The 24,003-nt window shown below is 40.1% G+C and overlaps 1 protein-coding gene across 2 annotated transcripts in view; it reads left to right on the top strand.

The window, feature by feature from the left end:
• creb3l1 (cAMP responsive element binding protein 3-like 1) overlaps nucleotides 1-23,820 on the top strand; it is a 26,260-nt gene extending 2,440 nt beyond the window's left edge. Inside the window, exons 2-13 of one of the 2 annotated variants that reach the window (XM_024260939.2) lie at nucleotides 7,441-7,573; nucleotides 7,895-7,981; nucleotides 12,399-12,550; nucleotides 12,635-12,710; nucleotides 14,059-14,255; nucleotides 16,506-16,652; nucleotides 16,731-16,789; nucleotides 19,130-19,198; nucleotides 19,887-19,989; nucleotides 20,073-20,211; nucleotides 21,726-21,873; nucleotides 21,947-23,820. In XM_024260939.2, the coding sequence (XP_024116707.1) occupies nucleotides 7,441-7,573; nucleotides 7,895-7,981; nucleotides 12,399-12,550; nucleotides 12,635-12,710; nucleotides 14,059-14,255; nucleotides 16,506-16,652; nucleotides 16,731-16,789; nucleotides 19,130-19,198; nucleotides 19,887-19,989; nucleotides 20,073-20,211; nucleotides 21,726-21,873; nucleotides 21,947-21,977 (1,341 nt within the window). In that variant the 3' untranslated portion in view covers nucleotides 21,978-23,820. The remainder of the gene's footprint in view (nucleotides 1-7,440; nucleotides 7,574-7,894; nucleotides 7,982-12,398; nucleotides 12,551-12,634; nucleotides 12,711-14,058; nucleotides 14,256-16,505; nucleotides 16,653-16,730; nucleotides 16,790-19,129; nucleotides 19,199-19,886; nucleotides 19,990-20,072; nucleotides 20,212-21,725; nucleotides 21,874-21,946) is intronic. The other variant, XM_024260940.2, reaches the window with a different exon arrangement.
• The last annotated feature ends 183 nt before the right edge of the window (nucleotides 23,821-24,003 follow it).

The following is a 24,003-nucleotide window of genomic DNA, read 5'->3' as shown; positions in this document are numbered from 1 at the left end:
TGTGTGTCAGAGGGAGTTACGCTCAGCCAAACCGCCGCCGCCACAGAAAGCCAAATCCAGCCAAACGCTCACTTTGTCATCACAGCTCAGCGATATGATCCCTGCGCTTTATTTTCATCATTTTTATCAGAAATTCCATTAAAAAAAAAAAAACAACACTAAACTACGACTGTGTTTGACCATATCATTATATTTACTTATTAAAAATAAGTACTATTAAAGTGACTTAAACATAATTTTATCGTCAGCAAAATGAAAGTTCTGCTTATATTAGAGAATAAAAATGAGATTTTTGATTTTAGAAATCATTTCCAGTGTGTGCATGGACAGTGAGTGTAATGGTAGGGGCCTGAGACGAATACCTTTATACCTCCTGTACTGTAGGTGGCAGCATGCAGTCCACCAATGAGTAAAAAGATGAAAGGCTTGCAGAGTCTCCTGCAGGTTTTTGGTTAGTGCAGGTATCGGCAACCTTTAACAGTAAAAGAGCCTTTTGGGCTCGTTTTCTACTGGTCAAAACCTTGAAGGAGCTGCATAGTTTTATTTTAGCCTTGGAGAAATTTGGATTTGCATTCATGACCTTCTTATACAATCAATGTGTAATGCAGAAATAATAGTAAATAACCAGAGGAGTTGATTAAATAAATATTTGCAGAATATTACAGATTTGTTGGTGGAAGATGATATTGATTTTACATAAAAATGTACATCTTTAATGAATTATGGGAAGTATGGTGCTTTATTGTGATATTTACATTTATGTTTGTAGAATTTTGCCAGAAAATGTAATAAATTAATTACATTAAACAAATCTTGTGCTTTTAAAGAAGAGATAGATCTAACAAATAAAGCTAAAGTCTGTTAGCTTGAGGCTAACGTATAATGGGATTTCCCATAGGACGGCTAATGCTAACGCTCAGACGACCAACATCGCTGACTGAATGAACATCTTTATATGAATTTTCTAAACTCTTTTAAATACATATTTTTAAAGTAGCCATTTGTGGTCTAAAACATTGTTTTTTGCTCATATTTTCTTCATCTGGATTAAGGTGTAATGCTATAGCGCGATCGCCACCTAATCCTGTCGCAACACGACAAGCGCACTTGTGTACATTTAGGATTATTAGTGAATCGCTTCAAAGTTCATCCAGAGAATAAAGAAGGTGGAAGAAAAGAGAGATTAAAGAAAATGTAGAAGTGATGTAGCAAAAGGTGAAACATCATTTCCAGACAGACAGGAAGTGCACAGAGATGTGTATCACTTCACTGCTGCAACCAAATGATAAGAAGAACTTATTTCCATTAAGTGATACATCTTTTTTAAAGAAGATAAAATATTTAGTCGAAACCAGAACGTTGCTGGTTAAGTCCAGCCACAAAACAGTTCTTTGTCTTCTCCATCACTGCAAACTCACAAGGATGTCAAATTACTGCATCCTCATTCCAATGTCATGATGTCATGATGTCATGATGTCATGATGACATCATGACATCATGACATCACGACATCATAACATCACGACATCACGAAAGGCTACAGCTTCACATCCAGCGCTTAAACCACATGTCAAAGTCAAGGCCCGGGGGCCGGATCCTGCCCTCCGAGTAATTCTATCCGGCCCTTCAGATCATTTTATTTTATTGTTATTAATGATCTGATGTATCTTGACCTCATTTCTAACTTGTATAATTTTGACAAGATATTTTTTATAGAGACTAAAATATTGAAAGTTATTTAAGGTTTAAGTTGATTTATTCTGGAATAATATTCCTGCCTTTTTACTATTCATAATTATATTAAAAAGTTACAGTTTAAAGTTTTAAAAATTGTCAAAATATGTAGCTTTTTAGACTATTTTGGTATTTACTAAGATTTTTTAGGCTTTTTTGGAGTTTAGCTGATATTTCACCCACATGCTAGCAGTTTTGCCTAATTTGTTTCGGAGCTAGGCTAATTTTTAAATGCTAGCTGTTTTGGCTAATTTAGGCTTTTTTCCATTTTTTTAGGGTATTTTAGATTTTAGCTAATATTTCATCCACATGCTATCTATTTTGGGTAATTTAAGCTTTTTTAAATGTCTTATGGCTGTTTGGAGTTTAGCTAATATTTCAGCGACATGCTAGCTATTTTGGCTAATTTAGGATTTTTAAAACGTTTTTAGGCTGTTTCGGAGTTTGGCTAATATTTACACGCAAGCTATGTTGACTAATTTATACTTTTTCCAGTTTTTTAGGCTATTTTAAAGTTTAGCTATTTTTTTAGCTACATGCTAGCTGTTTTGGCTAACCTAAGTTTTTATTTTAGTTTTTTAGGTAATTTTGGCATAAAGCTAATATTTTAGCTGGCTATCAGCTATAGCATCAGCTTCAGTGTTTTTAGCTATCAATTTCAGCATCTTCAGTGGTTAAATTCAGCTTACAGCATTCACACTAGCATTATCACAGGTAATGTTATATATCTAGTTCACAATTATGTTAAACAGTTACAGTTTTAAGAATGTAGTTTTAGAGTGTTCCATAAATGTTTATCCTGTTCGACCTCAGGTGTGTTCTGGATTTCGCCCCCTGTGTGGTTGAGTTTGACACTCCTGGTCAAACTCCAACGCAGAGACAGACCTCCAGAGACTGACTCTTACCTGTTCTTTTGTCCTGCGTGGTTCCTGTGCCACCAAATCCCCACAGCAAGATAAGTGAACAATCACAGGCCAGACATTTAGAGGTGAAATGTCTGCTGTAACTCACACCACAGCCAAATATCAGTCGAGGAAGCAGATCAGCATCAGCTGTGGGAAAACAGGACTTGACCTTTTTGTCAGAAAATGGATTAGCGGGACAACAACACACTGTCTGCATGGATCATGTGGTTTGTTATTACATTTTATAAGCAACATATTGTTATTTCAGATCATCTGCATTCTAAAAAAAAATGTTTATTTTCTTATTATAAGAGGCAATTGCCCTCATTAAAACATTTAAGAAAAAGGCCTTTTTGTTCTATTTCTTTTATCGTCAGGGCAGGACTGCTGTGTTAATGACAGGAGCCGTGAGCGTCAGATGGTTTTAATCAGCAGCGGGACCCACAGGTTTCCCAAACACAGCCTCTAACAACACCCAAAAGGGTTTCAGTGTTCCTGCAGGTTCCTCGGGGCGTCCTAAACCTTCTGACGTCCACCTGGTCTGCCAGCAGTCGAAAAGCGTCGCTGACTGAAGGCCTTCAGCTGTGGTTGTTTTCTGTATAACGTGTACGTGTATAACACCGCATGAATGCGTTTCCGCTTCAGCTTTCCCACTGACAGCCGCTCTACCTTTACTGCAGTCACGATCTCTGCTTTAGACCTGTGGACGCAGGAGTTCAGAGAAAGGGTTCAGGAAAATGGCTTTGGCAGACGCTCCAAAAGACAAAAGAGTTGTTTCTTGTTCCCAAAGGACTCTTACAGCAGACAGCAGTGGATGCAGTTTATTCTCCACTGATGAAGATGACTCTGTTTGAAGGTTCAAATCCTGGATTGGTCCTTTCTCTGTGGAGTTAGCATGTTCTCCTCATGCATCCGTGGGTTTTCGGGGAAATTAAGTCTGGAATATTGGTCAATAGATCTGTATTGTTTCTAGTTGTAAATGTGTGGTTGTGTGGCCTTTATGGACCAGTGAACCTTCATCCGACTGTAGCTCGGCTGGTTCTCCAGAACAATGGGACCCCAAAAGGCCTTAAGCCAGGGGGGTCAAACTCAATCACACAAGGGGCCAAAATCCAAAACACACCTTAGGTTGTGGGATGAACGGGATAAACATTTATTGAACACACCAAAACTACATTTTTAAAACTTTAAAACAGAACTTTTTAACATGATTAGGAACTAGATATATAGCATTACCTGTAATAATGCTAGTGTGAATGGTGGAAGCTGAATTTGGCCGTTGTAGATGCCTAAATTGATAGCTAAAAATGCTGAAATTTATCGCTAAAATCACAGAAGCTGATAGCTGATAACCGAATACAATTTTTGCTAAATGCCAAATTAGCATAAAAAAACAATAAAACAATCAGGTTAGGCAAAACAGCTAGCATGTAGCTAAAATATTAGCTAAACTCCAAAATACAATAAAAACTTGAAAAAAAAAAAATCCTAAATTAGCCAAAACCACTAGCGTGTAGACATTCGCCAAACTCCAAAACAGCGTACTTTCAAAAGTTTCAAAAAAGGACAATTTAGCATCTAGCTAAAATATTAGCTCAACTCCAAACAGCTTAAAAAAACTAAGAAAAAATGGCTAAATGAGTCGAAATAACTTGCTTGTAAATATTAGGCTAACTCCAAAACAACTTAAAGAGCCGGAATTAGCCAAAACAGCTAGCATTTAGCTGAAAGTTTAGCTTAACTCGAAAACAGCCTTTAAAATCTTAATAAATACCTAAATAGTCCAAAATGCTACCAGAATGTCAATTTTTAAACTTTAAAACTTTTTAACATAATTATGAATAATTAAAAGGCAGGAATATTATTCCAGAATAAATCAACTTAAACCTTAAATAACTTTAAATGTTTTCCTCTACATAAAAATATATTTTGTCAAAATTTTACTAGTTAAAAATAAGTCCAAGATAACATCGGGTCATTAAAAACAATAAAATAAAATGATCTGGAGGGCCGGATCCGGCCCCCGGGCCTTTACTTTGACAGTTGTGCATTAAGCAGTGTAGAGGCTCGTCTTTGTTTTTTGTTTTATTTATAACCTTTTAAGTAGGATGACACAAATTTTCACAATTAGCTGTCTTTATTTTATTTTATTTTTTTATTTGATCATCTATGAATGACATCAACATGAAACAATGGGTTTGTACCTTTTAGTGGTCACTCCTTCAAACAACGAGTTACCAGAATAGTATTTAGTTTATAGAAATCATTTCAAAAAGCTTAAAATGACCCTTACAAGGAGTTTTAGGAAATGGATGAATGAATGGAACCTGAATGTCATCAGGAAAGCTTTCACCCCCCCTATTTTTTGGTAGGACCCAACCGTGGATTTGAACCCACTTTCTCCCCAGACTCAGGGCAGACGCTCTTCCATCAGACCACAGAGTTCTTCATGATACTCAAACAAGACTCAGCATGAAGCTACATTTACCTCCAAGCTGCTTCTGAAACCATGAAGAGTTTGCACTGACCAGGAATCTGCTGAAAAAATACAAAAATGGGTTATTTTTATTTCAGTCGTGTTGCTTTCTTGATGTGATCATCTGTCACTCCTTTCTATTCTCAGATAATGAGGGTTATTTTCAGGAATAGTCATTTTTACTCTTGTTGCTGATTAAAGTTTCCCTGACTGGACTTGTTGAAGGACTTGAAGCGGAGTGGATTTGGGCTCCACATGTGTGTGCGCTCTGCTTCAGCGTGTTCGCTCAGGACCCCAGTGACTCATGCTGTGTGTGTGAACCAGGAGACTGCAGCTCCACAATAATATCGTAGCGCAGTGACTCACTCGCCGACACTGAGGATTAATCTGTTGATGCTGTTTCCTATTGATTGACTCTTGGTGCCGCTAACACGGCCCTGGTTCTGGCTCGGAGAGATAAATGAAAATCATTTCTGCTCCCATTGAAAGAAAAAAAAACATACATCATTTATTTTAGCTTCCCCAGCATTTTTAATAATTATTTTAAATTGTTATTCATTTTTTTGTCTGTTTTGTCACTTTACTTTTGAGTAGTTATTACTGTTGACTGTCTATGAAAACTGGACTGAGTGACTCCAAACAGGAAGTAGTCGCTGTCTCCAAGAAGCCAAAATCTCATCGACTTCTATAGAGAAATAGACTACTATTAGACATCATGTTGGTCAGAAAAAACATTCTCGCTCTAATACATTTTTTAAACATTCTTCTTTTTCACAATCTTTTTTTTTTCATTGTTCAAGTTATTCAAATTATAAACTGACTAATCAGATGCCTCAATAAAAGTAGGCGGAGCCTGCTGACCCCCACCCACTTTCAACTGATGGGGGCGTGGCCTTCTAACAAGCTCACTCCTGATTGGTGAGAGTGGTTGTCATGGAAACTCAGATCAACTCAGACCAATCACTCCTCACTGATGACATCTGGTTCCAACATGGCGGCGTCGTATTGCGAAGAAGCGGCGACTGAATTGAGTCAATGCGGTTGGAGCTGGCAGTAAACCATTTCCTATGGATGACATCACACTCACTCAGTCCAGTTCTGTCATACAGTCAATGGTTAAGACCAGAAAATGAAAGAAAATGTTAACAAACATCCCTACGGGTGATGTTGTGTGGGCTTTGAAGATGGGAGGAAAACATGACTCCGCCCATCACATTATGACATCACGTCCATCAAACAACAGAAATATATTGATGTAATTTTTGCTTCCGCAAACAGGTGACATCATATATGCCGCTCACAAAAACAAAATGTAGTTAGCATGAGTCGTAATCATTTAATTTTTACTTTGATAAATGGGTGACTTTATATTTGCTGATTACAAAAACAAAAAAATGTTGTTAGCATTTGTCGTATTTATTCAATTTTTACTTTGGCAAACGAGTGACATCATATTTGCAGATGAATAACCAACTTCTTTGTAGTTAGCATGTGTCATAATTTTGTCAAAATCCAGGTGACTGAAAAGTCCCCCTCTATTTAGTCTTTAAGGGGGAAGTGAGGGTATTTGGACAGCCGATATGTTACCAACAAAGGTGTGACGGATCTGAACGTGGGTTGCTAAGGACATGAGAACATCCACCTCTGACATCACCATGGTTACTATGGGTAACACTTTCATCCATCTTTGCTCATAAGTTAATGCCTTTGTGCCGGGGGAGGCAGCAGGGCTCCTGATGATGGCGAGGGTCATCGGACGCCACTTCCTGCATTAATCCCTCTTCTTCTCCTCCCATAATCCTTTGTTTCTCCTGCGGTTTCAGCCGCACTAATCACGCTCTTTGAGATTCACCTTTGTGCTCCTGAGGTCTGCCGACGGTTACAGCTCGTCGCTAACGCTCTGTTCTGCCCTGAAACCGTCCCTTAAGCTGGGAGAAATTATGGGGTGCATTTTCTGGATGTTGTAATTGGTTCTTGTTTAGTCACAGAAAACAACACCCTGTTATTTTCTACCTTTTGGTGATCGGACGTTACAGTTTTTCATCTTTTTTAAGCCAAATTCAACTTTTCCTTGAATTTTCAAGTCATTTAATCAAACATTTGCCTTCGGCGGCTCTTTTGCATGTGCGATTCTTATCTTGTAACCCAATCTCCTCTGTAGCGAGACAGAATCCCAGCACGTTGCCATGGTGATTCATCCCTCCATGACATTTCGAAACCCCCTGATATTTATCCTAAGTTTGCAGGAGTTGTAAACATTTATCTCTGTAGTTTCCAGGGTTCTGCCGACGCTCTCCAAACGGTCATCTCTGTTTGTGTCTGCAGCCTTTTTCAGGGGAGCAGATGGACGACTTCAGCAGCGAGTTATTCAACAGCTTCTTCGACGACCATCTATTAGAGCGCCCCCTGCTGGCAGACAGACCCTCCTTCCTACACCTGGACATGGACAGCAGCCCAGGTGAGGCGCCGGAGGTCTATAGCTGAAGGTTAAAGCATGTGAGGACGGCGTCCTGCAGGCGTGCTGCTGCTGCCGTCATCCTTCCCCGCCCATCACTTCACATCCGAGCGCCTGTCAGGTGTTGCCATGGTCACAGAGACAGAAACATGACAGGAGAGGAGGATAAAAGCCTTTGGGTTTTTGTAAAGCCTCGCCACACCTCGTCGAGGTGGACTTGTCAATAAAGGTTGTACAGATAAAAGGCTAAAAAAAAAAGAGCTGTGAGTTCAGAAACTTCATCACTGTTTCCATCCTTCTGAGAAACACTTTCTAATCACGCAGATATTCAAGCAGAGCACAGCTACTCTTTGAGCGGAGACTCTGCCCCCCAGAGCCCGGCCCTGTCAATCAAAATGGACCAAGAGCCTGGTGGGTCACCAATCTTTTCCTCCTTTCTCGCTTCTTAAGGCTGGAGCTTCGTCCGACTCCGGCGGGAAGCCTCGCGCTCATCCTCCCTGCGTCCGACCGCCTCTCCGTTTGTCCCGGGGATCCTGCTGCCTGAGCAGCGCTCCTCCAGCTAGGCCCTGCCCCCCCGAACACACGCACACACACAAAGACCCACACAATGCTGGTGTGACGAGCATATGGTTTTAGGTCTGCAGCCTCAGCCGGAGCCAGCGGAAACTCTGTCTTTCCTCCGTTCGGTTCACTTATCTCTCCTGCTTTCTGTCTGTGTTTTTCAAACACAAACTTTCCTCAAAACAGCTATTATGTGCAAAAAACATTATTTTAGATCAACTTTTGACTAAATATAGCGTCAGCTACAGCTGAAAGTCCATTTTAAAGCACTTATTTTCATTCCTGTCCCATTGAAACGACCTCAATGACCTCTGGGTTACCTCAGATTGCTGCACAAAAGCAAATCCGCACACGCCTGGAGGGCTAACTCCAATCAGACTTGTGTTTTCACTTGTAATAGCTCAAATTCTTAGGAGAAGAGCGGCAGAAGACCTGACTGTGTTTATTCTGGATCGTCTTCATCTTCTTAAATTCAGCTTTGCTGCTCATAAAAGTGACTGATTAGACCGTCCTCCCTGGGACATTCATCCTCTAAGACACGTGTCAAAGTCACGGCCCGGGGGCCGGATGCGGCCCTCCAGATCATTTGATTTTATTGTTATTAACAGCCCGATGTTATCGCTCATTTCTAACTTGCATAATTTTGACAAAATATATTTTTATGGAGAGTAAAATATTGAAAGTTATTTAAGGTTTAAGTTGATTTATTCTGGAATAATATTCCTGCATTTTTATTATTCAGAATTATGTTAAAAAGTTACAGTTTTAAGTTTTAAAAATTGGCATCCTGATAGTTTTTTTTGGACAATTTTGGTATTTACTGAGATTTATCAGGCTATTTTGGAGTTTAGCTAATATTTCAGATACTGTTTTGGCTAATTTAGGCTTTTTTTGTGATTTAGGTTGTTTTGGAGTTGAGCTAATATTTATATGCTAGCTATTTTGGGTAAATTATGCATTTTTTTTGTTGTTTTTTTTAGGGCATTTTGGAGTTTAGCTAATATTTCAGCTGCATGCTAGCTATTTTGGCTAACTTAGACTTTTTAAAGTTTTTTAGGCTATTTTTTTCAGTTACATGCTAGCTGTTTGGCTAACCGAAGTTTATTTTAATTTATTTATTTTAGTTTTTTAGGCTATTTTGGCCTTTAGCTAATATTTTAGCTGCCTATAAGCTTCAGTGTTCTTAGCTATCAATTTTAGCATCTTCAGCTATCAGCATTAGCATCTTCAGATTATTGCCGGTAATACGACTTATCTAGTTCATGATTATGTTACAAAGTTAAAGTAAAATGTACTTTTAGAGTGTTCAATAAATGTTTATCCTGTCCGGCCCGCGACCTAAGGTTTTGGATTTGGGCCCTTGTGTGATTGAGTTTGACACCCCAGCTCTAAAGGGAGTTAATGCAGGTTTTTGCTTTTGTGTTCTCTGCTGCTGCTGCTGGGGTCCCTCAGCGAGGCCCCCCCCCCCCCAAACTGTTTACATGTTTGTCTGGATGGTTAATTAGACACCTGCAGATATTGGAAGTTGTTGACCTTTTCCGGAGCCCGTTCGGCTCCCGGTGAAGGGCTTTCTGGGTCTCTCTGAGCATAATTGGACAGCGACGTATGACTCACACCAATTAAAGGTCAACCAACGACTTTTTTACAAGGATGGATCTCCAAAATAATTGTTTTTTGACTTTTCAAGTCCGATCTGAAAGAGAAAATCGAACCCTTGAGGATAAATTTCGAGACCTATTTGTCATTGAGTGGATGGACCGGCGTAATTTCTATGTTTTAAGAAGCAATTTAAAGAAAGAACGACTCAAAAATGCACCTGATGCATCGCCGGTGACACATAAACGCAAAATCTTATGAAGACTCCTTCAGATTCTACTGGAATTTTTGTGTTAACGGTTGAAAACTCACACTGGAGTTAATGGGTTAACCACAGAAAAGAACAAGAAGTTCTTTGTTAAATTGGCCACACCTCCTGGTGGCGTCATTTATTGAGTGCAAAGCTTGAACGGTAACAAATACGACTTTTGGTTGCACTTCGTATGTTAAGTTCACACCGGGCTCGGAAATGTGCATTTAAGTGGCCACTTCCGATAAAAGTCTACATAAACGCACATATGCACATTTCGTTTAAACATGTTCCTATGTAAGTTTTGGGCTTTTATTCCTTTTGAATTGACGTTCTACGTTAAACAAAGCAACACCCAAAAACTAGTACTAAGCTAGTATGTAGCTGAAAAGATAGCTAAACTTCAAAATAGCTTAAAAAACAAAAACTGTCTAAATCATCCAAACCGCTAGCATGTATCTGAAATATTAACTAAACTCCAATATATCCTAAAATCGGAAAAAAGTCAAAATTAGCCAAAATAGCTAGCATGTAGCAGAAATATTAGCTCAACTCCAGAATAGCCAAAAAAATGTTAGTAAATGCCAAAATAGTCCAAAAAGCTGCAGAATGACAGTTTTTAAAACTTTAATCTCATCGTATAAATAATCATTTTAATAGAGAATGATTACAGATATTGAATGCTCTGAGCCTCTAGCCTCTGAAAATCTGACGACGACGTCGTTTCTCCTCCGTCGCCCTCATCCGTTCAAAGGGACGCGGCGTTCTTTACAGCCGCTCCCGTTGGGCTGATCCACCTACTGTTTTAATGCGGGGGGTTCCCAGCTGAGATCAAACGCAGCCCCCCCAGGACCACGGCCCCGGAGCCCCGCTCGTTAACAGCTTTTCTTACCTGCACATGCAGCAGTTTACCCACACAGGAAGACCTGCTCTGACTAACAACATCCCATAAAGCAGGGGGGGGGCAACATTTGATTTATGAAGAATTTGGGATTCTATCAAGAATCATTCATCTTTGGTGAAGACACTGAAGCGCTCGGAGTTTGTCCTGCAGGACGTATGGAAGCTTCTGGCTTTCATTAGGAAAGTCTCCAATCAAGGCCCTAACGAGGCTCCGGCCCTAACGAGGCTCCGGCCTTAACGAGGCTGCGGGAGCAGCAGGACGGGCCTCATTAGGAGGCGTTTTGGATAAAGATCACATGCTGGAGAGGTAAACGCTGGCCCCACACCACAACATTATGACGGGAGTCAAACGCTGCTGATCCTCCACAAACCTTCAGTGTTCATTCAGTCAAATGACTACAGAAATGTGTTTCACTTTTCATGGTCACTACTGTTTCTTGATCGGGTTTTTAGAAAAACTTTTAGAAGAAAAACTTCCAGAAAGAGCCTGATTGTCAAATTGAGCCTAATATCTGCAGTTGGAATCCTGACGCCTCATAGAAACGAGATAATTCCTTCATCAGCTTCAGCGGCACGACTCGACTTTGTCTTTGACCCGACGGAATCTTCTAAAGAACTTTAGATCTCGCTTCGCCAGTTTGTAAAAAAAGAAGAACGTACAAAAGTCGTCAACTTTTTAAGTAAAAAGTCACAACTTTTAGGTTTTTATTACAAATAACTGAAATATGTTTTGCCCCAAAAAAGTCCTAAATGGATAAATGTTCTCGTTGAGAAACCTCGTTGAGCTTCAGGTGCTGCGTGATGGGCGGAGCTACATGCCCCGTCTCTCTTAACAAAAAAAAGGCTTGTAAACCTGCCGGCACCATGTATCCATGTTGCTAGGAGACCAGGAAGTGATTAACTGACGGCGAACACGACACACATCAAAGTGTCCTTCCGGTCTTAAAGGCTTTCTTCACTAAGCACTCTCATCCCGCCGCTGCACCTGGACTCACCTTTTTCTTGCTCGTTTTGAGTGCAGAGCTAAAAACCCTTTTTGCCCCTAATGAGATACTTCTGCAGAGCCAGCCTGTGAAGGCTCCTGATGCAAAGCAGATGCTGCTCGTTTCCTGCATCACCTGGACACCAACTCGGCTCTGAAGGATCCTTCAAACGGATCCTCCTTCACATCTTCTCCGTCCCAAAGTTGGATTCTGTGACGCTCAAATCCCTAAAAATACTCTCTGTGACTCATGGGCTGAACCGTCAGGTACCTGAGGAGCTCTCAGGTCCCACTTCACCTCCTCTTCCTCCTCCAGCTCCGACATTGGAGACAGACGTCTGTAATAACCAGCCTTGTCAGGAAGTGGGATTTATCAGCTACCGGTTGGCAGACCTACAGCAGAGCCTCCCTGGAGGGATGAGCGGCGAGCTCGCTCCAGTTCTCCTGGGGACTCGCTCCTTTTGCTGGAGACGGCAGGAAGCTGGCCTTTGAACGCCTTAAACCCAAATTCATGTTCTCTTCTGTCTTCTCTGCAGACTTTGAGTGGAACTTCACTCAGGACCTGTCGGCCATGCTGGTCAAGCAGGAGGAAGACGACGGCGCTCACACGATAGACGCCCAGCCCTCGGAAGGCCCGCCCCTCATACTGAGCCCGCCTCCGCACAGGCCGTCGCCATGGAAACGCAAGGTTAGCCTGCAACCGTGCATGGATCCGTGCAGCCAAACCAGACCGAGGACGGCGACGCTGACGTTTCCCCGTTTGCCTCCACAGGACAGCGGCGAGGTGAATCCGGTCGCGATAAAGGACGAACCCAAAGAGTTTGGACAGTATCTCAGCCTGCCCAGCGGTACGCACCCTAAACACACACACGCCTGAAACCGGGTTGAAGACCAAATCTGCAAGAATAAGCAGCATGTTCTTAGTTTTGTTCATTTTTTGAGTAATTTCAAAGGCTAACGAAGATGAAAATGTTACTTTTAGCATGTTTTTGGGGCATTTTTCTGAGATATATAAAGAAAACGGAGATTAAAACGTCATTTCTGACTCAGAACTATGCCCTAGAGCTGGTCTCAGCAACCTGAGGCTCCGGAGTCACATGTGGCTCTTTAGCTTTAAGGAAAATGTAAAGGATTTTTATAAATGGCTTTATTTGTCAAATGTTTAAATTATGCTTAGATTTTTCAAGTCAGGTGGTCTTAGATTTGTAAAGTAACACTGAGAGGCATTGTGTGCTGTACCACTCCCCAAAATGCACAAAATTATATTAAAAGTTGCTATTTTTTGTCATTATGAGAATAAATGTGAGGCTAATTCTGATCTTCTGCTGCACAAGTTTAGTTGCTAGTCTGCTTAATGTATAGGATTACATTAGATTAAATATTTCCATCCAATTTTTTTATGTTTAGTAAAGAAGACACCAAATTCATAATAATTCATAAACTTTTTTTTTCCATTTTTAACTTAAGTAAATCTGATGCAGCTGATGGTTTTAATTTGGCCTTTTATTTTGAAAAGAACAGGTATGTAGTGTTGTCAAAATGAAAACTTTAATTAAACATCATAATTTAGTTATTGCTTAGTGCAATGCCACATTTTATGAATGAATGTCTTAATGGTCACAGAAGTGTATTTTTTTCTTCTTCTTGTCCTAGACATAGTTAAAACGACACAGATTTTTAGATTTTGCATAGAAAAACTGCATAATTTTAACTTAAAGACCACTATAATTGTTTTAAAGATCAGGCGTCTGCATAATAAGCTGCATATTAGTTAAATAAAAGCTAAACTTTTCTTAGTTTTGATCATTTTGAAATCAATTTTAAGAGAAAATCTCTGATTCTGAGGCCTGTCCAGAAAAAAAAAACATTTAAAAATGTGAATAACTTAGGAAACTCATCTTCTACTAAATAAAGAGTGCTCATTTTCTACACACCAGAACAAAAACGGTTCATTTATGCAGGAAAAAATGAGCTCCTTGGAATCATTCTCAGGGTCAGACGAGTTTTTGTGGGTTCATGTCAGGGCGACTTGGACCTAAAAGCTTTTTAATTAAAGGTTTCAGACTCTTGAAGTCAGCCAAAGGAAAAAGTAGTCCTTACAAAGTCCGATCATCTCCAAAAGGTGACATTGATTCTGCTTTTTATCTCCATTTTTGTCCACATTTAAACCTGAAAATTCCACCTTTTTCCCCCCAGACGATGCCCTTCAGCTCCCGCCCACCCCTCCCAGCAGTAACCACGGCGACAGTGACGGCTCGCTGCCGCCCTCCTCCCCACACCTCCCGCTGCTGCCGTCGTCGCCCCAACCACAACAGAGACCAGGAGGCCGAGCCTCCTCCTCGTCCTCCCCCTCCTCGGCCATCTCCTCCTCGCCTCTCCTCACAGCTCCACATGTGAGTTCCTGCTCCTCCTCATTCCTCCTCCTGCCTCTGTGAGGCCAGAAACCACAGGAAGTCCCGCCCCTTTTTGCCTCCTTCATCCTAAAAGTTCAAATCCTGACGTTTTCCTGAGAACAAAATGCACTTTTTGTGCGTTTTTGTGGCATTTAAAGGCTGAAACAGATGGTTTCTGCTCTAAGCATGACTCTGCAGAACGGAGCCGATGATGACGCGGCTGGAACAGACGGATTGAAGTGGGCAGAGTGGGTGTTGGTTGTAATTCAGTCACCTCAAACGAGTCCTTTAATTTTCTGCCAGACATCAGAACGCTCAGCTTCCATCAACAGCCTTCCTATGATTCAGCCCGACCTGTTTATGCCGTGGAGACATGGGAGAAGAAAGGTCTCAGGTCGGGTCGGGAAGCATCAGAACCGCATCGATAAGTGGGTCACGGTCCCGGTCCTTCTGACGGAGGGAAGATTAGAAAAAGCTGAAACATTTCTACAACAAAATGCAGTAAAAATCTGTTTTTTAGGCCAAAAAAAACACATTTTTACCCATAATCCCAAGTGTTTAATCCTCGTCCACTGGGATTCTGGTCTGGAAAGAACTTTTCCTGCTGCCTTCACTACCTGATGATGCTGGTATTTAGAACATGTTTGACAACGTTTTTACAAACCAGTTTTTGTCAAATGTTTTAGTCAAAGTTCTGAGAGTTTGTACCCATCAGAACAACTTTGCAACCAAGTTTTCAAATAAATTTGATAAAATGAAGCTTTTGGGTAAATGTACTACGGTGTAAATGAGGTTTTGTTCAATAATATATATATATTAATAAAGTTAGCTGAGCTGCATCATTTTATTTCCTTGTTAGACGTCTGAACTCCTGTTTAGTTTGTGAAGAAGCTGTCTTGTTTGACACAGCAGCTTCTCCTAGTGTCCGAACTGAGAATTTTTGAGTTTCCTTTGCCTATATTTATGAAATGTTTTGACTAAAATCCATCTGAATCAATACAAGCTTAATAGATCAATAATCGATTCATAAAAGTAGAGATCCATCTAACACATAAAGCTGAAGTGTGCTAGCTTGATGCTAACGTGTAATGGGATTTTCCATAGGACGGCTAATGCTAAAGCTTGGTCGAACTAAACCATGTGTCAAAGTCGAGGCCCGGGGGCCGGATCCGGCCCTCCGGGTAATTCTATTTTATTGTTATTAATGACCCGATGTTATCTTGGACTTATTTCTAACTTGTATAATTTTGACCAAATATATTTTTATGGAGAGTAAAATATTGAAAGTTATTTAAGGTTTAAGTTGATTTATTCTTGAATAATATTCCTGCATTTTTATTATTCATAACAATGTTGAAAAGTTAAAGTTAAAAAAAATTGAAGTTTAGCTAATATTTCAGCTTTATGCTAGCTGCTTTCAGAGTTTAGCTAATTTAGGATTTTTTTTTTTTTTGGAGTTTGGCTTATATTTACATGCTAGCTGTTTTGGCTAATTTAAGTTTTTTTTTAATTTTCAGCTTTAGCATTTTCAGCTATCAGCTTCAGCGTTTTTAACTAACAATTTCAGCATCTCCACCGGCCAAATTCCTCTTACAGCATTCACACTAGCATTCTCACAGGTAATGCTATAAATCTAGTTCAGAATTATGTTAAAAAGTTAAGGTTTTAAAGTTTTAAAAATGTCGTTTTAGAGTGTTAATAAATGCTTATCCTGTTCGACCTAAGGTGAGTTTTGGATTTTGGCCCCCTGTGTGATTGAGTTTGTCATCCCTAAATTGAAACATACTTTTAAGGCAATATTTTTTAAAGCTATTATTTGTGGTCTAAAGCACTGTTTTTTGACTATTATTTCTTCTTCTTCTGGAATAAAGTGTAATGCTATACCGCCTTCGCCACCTAGTGGCCAAATTGAAACACCCTGAAAGAGAGGCGGAACAATCGTTGGAGTTTCTCCATCTCATAATTTCACTAAAACATTTGACAGTATGTGAACTGTATCAAATTAATTCAAAACATATATAGATTATGAATGTATTTCTAAACAAATGTGTCTAAATGTGTGAATTTCAAAATTGATTTTAAGCTAATTTAATTGAGAGGATTGAAAAAAATTGGAATCACTTCGATTTTGGAAATTAGTTTTGACTCCTGACACAAAGAGATTTAACAGCGGTGGTCGAAGTAATAATACACATTTTTTGGCGATGAAATGATCTAACGAAGCGTTTGTGCTTCTGTGTGGTTCGACAGAAGCTGCAGGGCTCGGGGCCGCTCATGCTCACAGAGGAGGAGAGGAGGACGCTGGTCGCAGAGGGTTACCCCGTCCCCAACAAGCTTCCCCTCACCAAGAGCGAGGAGAAGGCGCTGAAGAGAGTCCGGCGGAAGATTAAAAACAAGGCAAACCTTTTTTAAAAAATCATCTTTGGCTAAAAGAATAAGCTACTTTTTGGTGACGAATCATTTGTGTTTGTTCAGATCTCAGCTCAGGAAAGTCGGAGGAAGAAGAAGGAGTATGTGGAGTGTCTGGAGAAAAAGTAAGGCTTGCATAGATCTTTTGGTTTGTCGAGTCTGTGGGAGGAGCTTCTAAAACTGCTGGGGGGGCATCCTTTTACACAGCGAGGTTTCCCCTCTCTAGACTTTTTTTAGACTCTGTGCTTGCTGTAGAAGATGGATGCACCTTCAGCAGATCCAGTTGTGTAATGCTGAAGGGGAGCTGGCAGCAGATGCTGCCTTCAGGGCCAGCTCTTGTGTTCGGAGGTTTCCTCGCTGTGGAGCTGAATGACATTACGGCTCTGCTGGGGATGCAGCTGGAGGCCAGCGTGGTCACGGACGTTTGAGCGCCATAACTGAATGAAGATTTCATCCTCATCAGTCACCTCCTTTAGACCCTCCAGACTCATGAAGAGCAAAAAAAATAACGTTTTTTATTCTTTTTTTTTACTTTGACCTGACTCCAGGAGCCTGCTGAACACATGGAGCGGATTTGAAATCAAAATATGGATTAACATTCTTTTCACCACTCAAAGTAACAAAAATCCCAATAGTGAAGGTTTAACACAAACAAAAGCCTCTTTAATCTGAGCCAAATCTGGCTTTCTTTAATGAATCAAAAGAAAACAATTAAAAAAATCTATTTTAAAATTAGCCTTCCAAAAGTAGTTTTCAATCATTTGAAAACATTTGCCAACAAAAAATGTTTAGTCTGTATTAATAAATCCAAGATGAAGTACATTCTTTCCATGCTTTTATTGCTACAATCACACAGGAAGTTGACGACAAAGTAGGCGGGGTCAGGGAACACATACGTTGTAAAAATCAAAAATAAAAGAGAACATTTCTCAGAAATATAAACTTTGGACTCTATATATTTTTTAGAAATGTCTGCACTTATGCGAAACCTGCGGTTTGTTTTTAATATCGGAGAAATATAGACGTTACATTTCTGCCTGGGAGGGTTTACTTCCTTATCACGTGATCACTACAGCCAATCACGTGGCAGTTTAAGGCGCGCGGAGTCTGGAGGAAAGCTATGCAAACATCAGCAGGTTTGTAGAAAAAAAACATTTTTTAAAAATTGTTATTTTGTTCATTAGAATACATTTCAGTGGAATTTATGTAAAATTTAAACTTTTAACTGTTATTTTATGAGTAATTAAATTTGACCTTTTGGGGGTCCCCCCCTGAAAATGCTATCATTTGTAGCGTCCATTCTCTCAATAAAAGCACGTAAAGGAAATGCTTTAAATTAGCATACATTTTACTCACATTTCATATATATTATTGGCGCAAAAATATTAGTCACTAAAAATGACTAAGTGGATGATAATGTGCCGGAAAATGAAAATCTTCGGGTTAATGCAATAACGAACAGAGTTGGCCCCTCTGGTGGCCAACCGGGTCCACTGCAGCCTCTTAAGAATGAGACGCAACAATAATGTTCAGCTTACGTTTAAGCTATTTCACTCTGAGGCTAATTCATGTTTTTTTTGTTTTTTAGGCTAATTTGGAGTTAAGCTAATAGTTCAGCTACATGCTAGCTGTTTTGGCTAACTTTTTTCAGCTTTTTTCAGTTTTTTTTGCCTAATTTGGTATTCAACTAATATTTTAGCTGGCTATCAGCTTCAGCATTTTCAACTATCAACTTAATAGTTTTTAGCTATCAAGTTCAGCATCTTCATCTATCAGCACTAGCATCTTTAGAGGCCAAATTCAGCTTACAGCATTCACACTAGCATTATCACAGGTAATGCTATATACCTAGTTTTAAGTTAGTTTAAAGCTAATGATGGTTAAGATGTGTGCTTTACATCCATTTTTTTGGACCCGATTAGTCAACTACTCTGCAAAAATAATCTGTGACTAGTCGACTATTAAAATAATTGTTTGTGGCAGCACCAGTCACGGGGTCGCTGGACTCCATCCTAGCGGTTGTCTGGTCACCACATTAAAGCTTTTCATGACAAACGTCATGAGGAGGTCAGGATGGATTAGATATCAGAATCTGGAGCTGTTGAGCATCTTTAAGTGATTGAATATAAAAAAAAACATCTGATATCAACATCAGGAAGCAGCCTGTCCATCCTTTTGTTCTCATCTGAATTTTTGTATTTATAAACTTTATTTAAAATTGCAGTACGACACAAATCGGTTGAAGAATTTTCTTTGTCTTTCCTTTCATTTTATAAGTTCAGATTTATATAGTGCTCATAGATTACATATTTGAGGAGATTTTAGTTGTTACTGAATGAAAGCGTCCTCTAAGAAAAACCGGGTCAAACATTTCCTGTTTACTTAGAGATGCTTGTGTTTGGAAAAGTGGAATCCTGTTTTGGTGAAGCAGCAGAGATGTTTAAGGAAGTGTCTGCCTCCTTCAGGGTGGAGAGCTACACGTCGGAGAACGGCGACCTGTGGAGAAAAGTGGAAAACCTGGAGACGGCCAACAGGTGAGGATCAGGCTTCAGGATGGAGATGGAGCGCTGTCATCTCCTCCGTTATTATAACAGTATGATCTGCTATTATCCTGGGGGGCGCTGGTTAGACGGGTGTGGAGGGGTAGAGGGTCTGAGGCCTGTCATTAAGCCAGCAGCAGCTTTCATCGTGATAAATATGTTCAAACCACCTCATAGAGGAACAATAAGCTGGGGGGGTGAGTCAGAAGGCTAAAGTTGAGAGGAGGAAACTAAATTTAACCCAGAAAACGCCTCAAATGTAGCGATTAGTGGTCATTTTGTTCTTTTTCTCTGCAAACCAGCTCAGGTTGTCTCTGGAGGATCATCAGAGAAGGTAAAATGTAGCTTAGAAAAGAGTCTTCAGCATGGCTCCCGCTGGCTGTAAACCCCTGTGGTCTGCCCTCAATGTGGTCTTTTCCTGAAGAGGATTTTTTTCATCCTCTGGTCTCCAGAATGAGAGTTTGATCAAGAACCGAATCAGAGAACCCGATTCTCTGTCTCCACTCAGTGGCGGCAGCGCGTCGTCGCAGCTCATACCATCAGAGCCCTGCTCTCCAGACCCACGAGCAGAGGGAGTTCTGTAAACCAGATCGCGAGGACCATTGTTTCTGAGGGGCGTTTGTTGTGTCCATTTCTGAATAAATGATCATTATCTCCAATGGTGTTGTTGTCCCGTCTGCAGGTCTCTGCTGCAGCAGCTGCAGAAGCTTCAGTCCCTGATCTCAGGGAAAGTCATCCCTCGCTCCTGTAAGATCGCCTCCACCCAAACAGGGACGTGCCTCATGGTAAAACCTCTCATCTCGCATAAAAAGCCACAAAAATAAAAGCTGGGACTCTTTTCATGAAACTGTTTGTTTCCTCCGTCCAGATGGTGGCGCTGTGCTTCGTCTTGGTGTTGGGCTCCTTCTCCCCCTGCCTCTCCCCCCTCTCCCTGCTGTCCCACAGCTCGTCCGGCTCCCACCCCTCCACTCCTCCTCCATCCGCAGACCTCTACACCACCAGTCAGGGTATGTCCTCCTTCAAAATAAAAGCTTTTTTTTTTCAAAGTTTCCTTCAATCCGCTTTAATTTTAGCTCCCTGGGAAACCCCGGCTGCACCAGACATGACATTCTAGACGTCCCTCTTTATAGTCTGCAGCCGTCTAAAACTGACCGCACGACTTATTTAGAGCACATGTGTCAAAGTCAAGGCCCGGGGGCCGGATCCGGCCCTCCAGATCATTTTATTTTATTGTTATTAATGACCCGATGTTATCTTACTCTTATTTCTAACTTGTATAATTTTGACAAAATATATTTTTTTGGAGAGTAAAATATTGAAAGTTATTTAACGTTTAAGTTGATTTATTCTGGAATAATATTCCTGCATTTTTATTATTCATAATTATGTTAAAAAGTTACAGTTTTACATTTTTAAAAAATGACATTCTGCTAGCTTTGTGGAGTATTTTGGCATTTACTAAGATTTTTTAGGCTTTTTTTATTTAGCTAATATTTCAGCTACATGCTAGCTGTTTTGGCTAATTTTGGCTTTTTTAAAAGTTTTTTTAAGCTGTTTTGGAGTTAGGCTAATATTTACATGGTAGCTGTCTTGGCTAACCTAGGTTTCTTGTTTGTTTGTTTTTTTAGGCTAATTTGATGTTTTAGCTATCAGCTTCAGCATTTTTAGCTATGAGCCTCAGCATTTTCAGCTTTCAATTTCACCGTTTTCATTATCAGCTTTGGCGTTTTTAGCTATCAATTTCAGCATTTTCAGCTATCAATTTCACGCTTTCAGCTATCAGCTTCAGGATTTTCAGCTATCAATTTCACCGTTTTTAGCTATCAGTTTCAGCGTTTTCAGCTATCAGCGTTTTCAGCTATCAATTTCAGCGTTTTCAGCTATCAGCTTCAGCATTTTCAGCTATCAAATTCACCGTTTTTAGCAATCAGTTTCAGCGTTTTCAGCTATCAATTTCAGCGTTTTCAGCTATCAGCTTTTTCAGCTATCAGTTTCAGCATTTTCAGCTATCAATTTCACCGTTTTTAGCTATCAGTTTCAGCGTTTTCAGTTATCAGCTTCACCGTTTTCAGCTATCAGCTTCAGGATTCTTAGCTATCAATTTCACCGTTTTTAGCTATCAGTTTCAGCGTTTTCAGCTATCAGCTTCAGAATTCTTAGCCATGAATTTCAGCATCTGCATCTATCAGCACTATCATCTTCAGCTGCCAAATTCAGCTTACAGCATTCACACTAGCATTATCACAGGTAATGCTACATATCAAGTTCATAATTATGTTATAAAGTCATGTTCTTAAAGTTTTAATGCAGTTTTAGTGTTCAATAAATGTTTATCCTGTTCGTCCCGTGACCTAAGGTGTGTTTTGGATTTTGGCCCCTTGTGTGATTGAGTTTGACACCGCTCGTTTAGAGGTTTCTAAATTCATGAAAGCAGCTCTAAATAAGATCGACACGAGTCTGGATTCAGAATTCGAACAGAAGTGGCTACAAATGAACATGCAGCGCCCTCCTCTGTTTCCAGTGCGCTCTCGCAGCCTGCTCTTCTACGATGAGCGGGCTCCTCTGGAGGACAGCTTAGCGCCGCTGCCAGCTGAGGAAATGCTGCACTCTGAAGCCCACACCCGCCAGCACACCGCCAACAACAACAACCACACGGAGGCGGAGCAAAGGTACGGAGCGCTCCACCTGAGCGCTTTCATGGCGAAGGATGACGGACTTTAACCTGCAACCTCTCCTCTTCAGAGAACCGGGCAGAGTCTCCGAGTTCTTCTGACACTCGGCGGTCCTCACCTCTGACCTGTTGGACCGTCGCCAGTCTTCAGTCCGTCGGTGAAACTCCGACCCCATCGGATCGAATTTCCTTTAGAGACTGTTAAGTTCTCATTTCCTTTCAACCAAAGATTGTTTGACGTCATTTTCAAAACAGAAACGCTTCTTTATGAATGTGTGGATGGACTGAACGTGGTGATGTCACTTCCTGTTCCTTTTGAGCCCTTTTCACGACAGGTTTTCATCTCTGCTTTAAGATAAAGACGAAGTCTTAGAACCAGGGCATTTCAAACTAACAAAACTGAGCAGCTCTGGGTTCAAAAGTTATTTAAGATTTGTCATCAAATAGCAAATCCGAAGCCAGGTTTAAAAGTCACCTGTCAATCAAAAGCCACGCCCCCTTTTGGGCAGATTTGCCATCAAATTGCAAATCAGTAGCTGAATAAAGCCTAAAATGAAGACTCACCACTCGCTGGAACACGCCCACTAAGGCTGCTTATGTCTGACAATTAACCAATCATCTGTCTGTCAAAAAGCCACGCCCCTTTTTGTTGCCATCTTAGCCAAATTTGTCCAAAATCCACCAAAACACAAACCTGTCAGCAGCTGGAACACGCCCACTAAGGCTGCTGTATGGCTGAGAATGAACCAATCAGCTGTCAATCAAAAGGACATGCCCACTTTTCTGTTTTTCTTCAAATAAAACCAAAAATTATGTTTGTAAAAGTTCACCCCAGTAGTTTTCACAGGTGTATATATTTTTAGAAGTATGTTTTCGGAGCCATACTGTTAAACATGTTCATGACCTATCTGACCCCTAGTGGTCACCTGGTGAACTGACCTGGCTCCACCTCCATGTTTGCATCCAGCTGGGCGTCGGCTTGTCGTCTGAGAGTTCAGGGTCGATGACATCACAACTGCTCGATGCACACTGTGCCGGCATTTGTCCCTTCCTGTCTGCCGTACACCTGATCCCTTTTAATGAATTCAGATGGATTTACTTGAGTAACACGCCACCTAGTGGTGAGAAACTGCCTGAGTAATAGGGTCACATGACCACATGCTCTGTCCATACACTCCAATGTTAATCTCCAAGCCAGAAAAATACCTAATTTTAGGTCAAATTTTGATCAGAAATCTACCGTTTCCAACATACTTCCAAGTCATTCTCTGCGATTTCCTGTGCAGCAGAAACTTGTAGAGAGGAAAGTCAAAGGGCTGCTTTGTGATCTACTGTTTTATTCTGAAAAGACCCTGCATATCCAAACACATTTAAAAGCAAAAGAACTGAAGATGTTTCACAGTGCCTTTTAAATGCTTTAGTCACTTAAAATCATGACCTGAAAATATATATTTTTGAATAATTTCCTTTTTTCCCATCAGAATCAAACCATCACTATAGATTTACTTCAGAGCTCAACAGTATTTTTACTACCAAATGTCTGAATTGTGTTTTTTATTTCATCTTCTGACCAAACTCGTTTTATTTCAGCTTTAAATCATATTTTCATAAGACACAAAGAGGCTGGGAGATGGAACCTAAAGTTATTTTTATGGAAAACAGATTGTATATGTAATATATTTGCATCATAAAAAGAGCATATTTAATTTATGCAACAAAAAAATACTTTTTTGTTTATTGTATTGTTCTTTTTTTTAAATAATCTTTAAAACACACAAAAAACTTAACTTTTAATATATTTAGAGCATCAGAAAATGATTTTGGACTTTTTTTTTGACATTTCAAATGTTCATTTTACACATTCACGTGATTCGTAGCTGTTTGATATTTGTTTGATTCTCTGTCCGAAAAATGACACAAATTTATCACAAAATACATAACAAAATGTAAAAAAAAGATGAGTTTGTGGAGGATAAAAAAAGCACTGCTCTTAAACGTGTTGATGTGACGGCAGTGTGTGTTTTTATTTATTCCGTGTTTGTAGAAAGTTTGTAAATATTAATGAAGAAGAGCAGCCGACTGATGTGTCCTTTGAACACCACTACCGACATCTCCATGAAGCCTTTGG

The sequence above is a fragment of the Oryzias melastigma genome, unplaced genomic scaffold (genome assembly GCF_002922805.2).
Source record: "Oryzias melastigma strain HK-1 unplaced genomic scaffold, ASM292280v2 sc00160, whole genome shotgun sequence".
NCBI lineage: Eukaryota > Metazoa > Chordata > Actinopteri > Beloniformes > Adrianichthyidae > Oryzias > Oryzias melastigma.
Note: the sequence above shows the minus strand (reverse complement) of the source record. Positions and strands in the feature narration are given on the sequence as shown.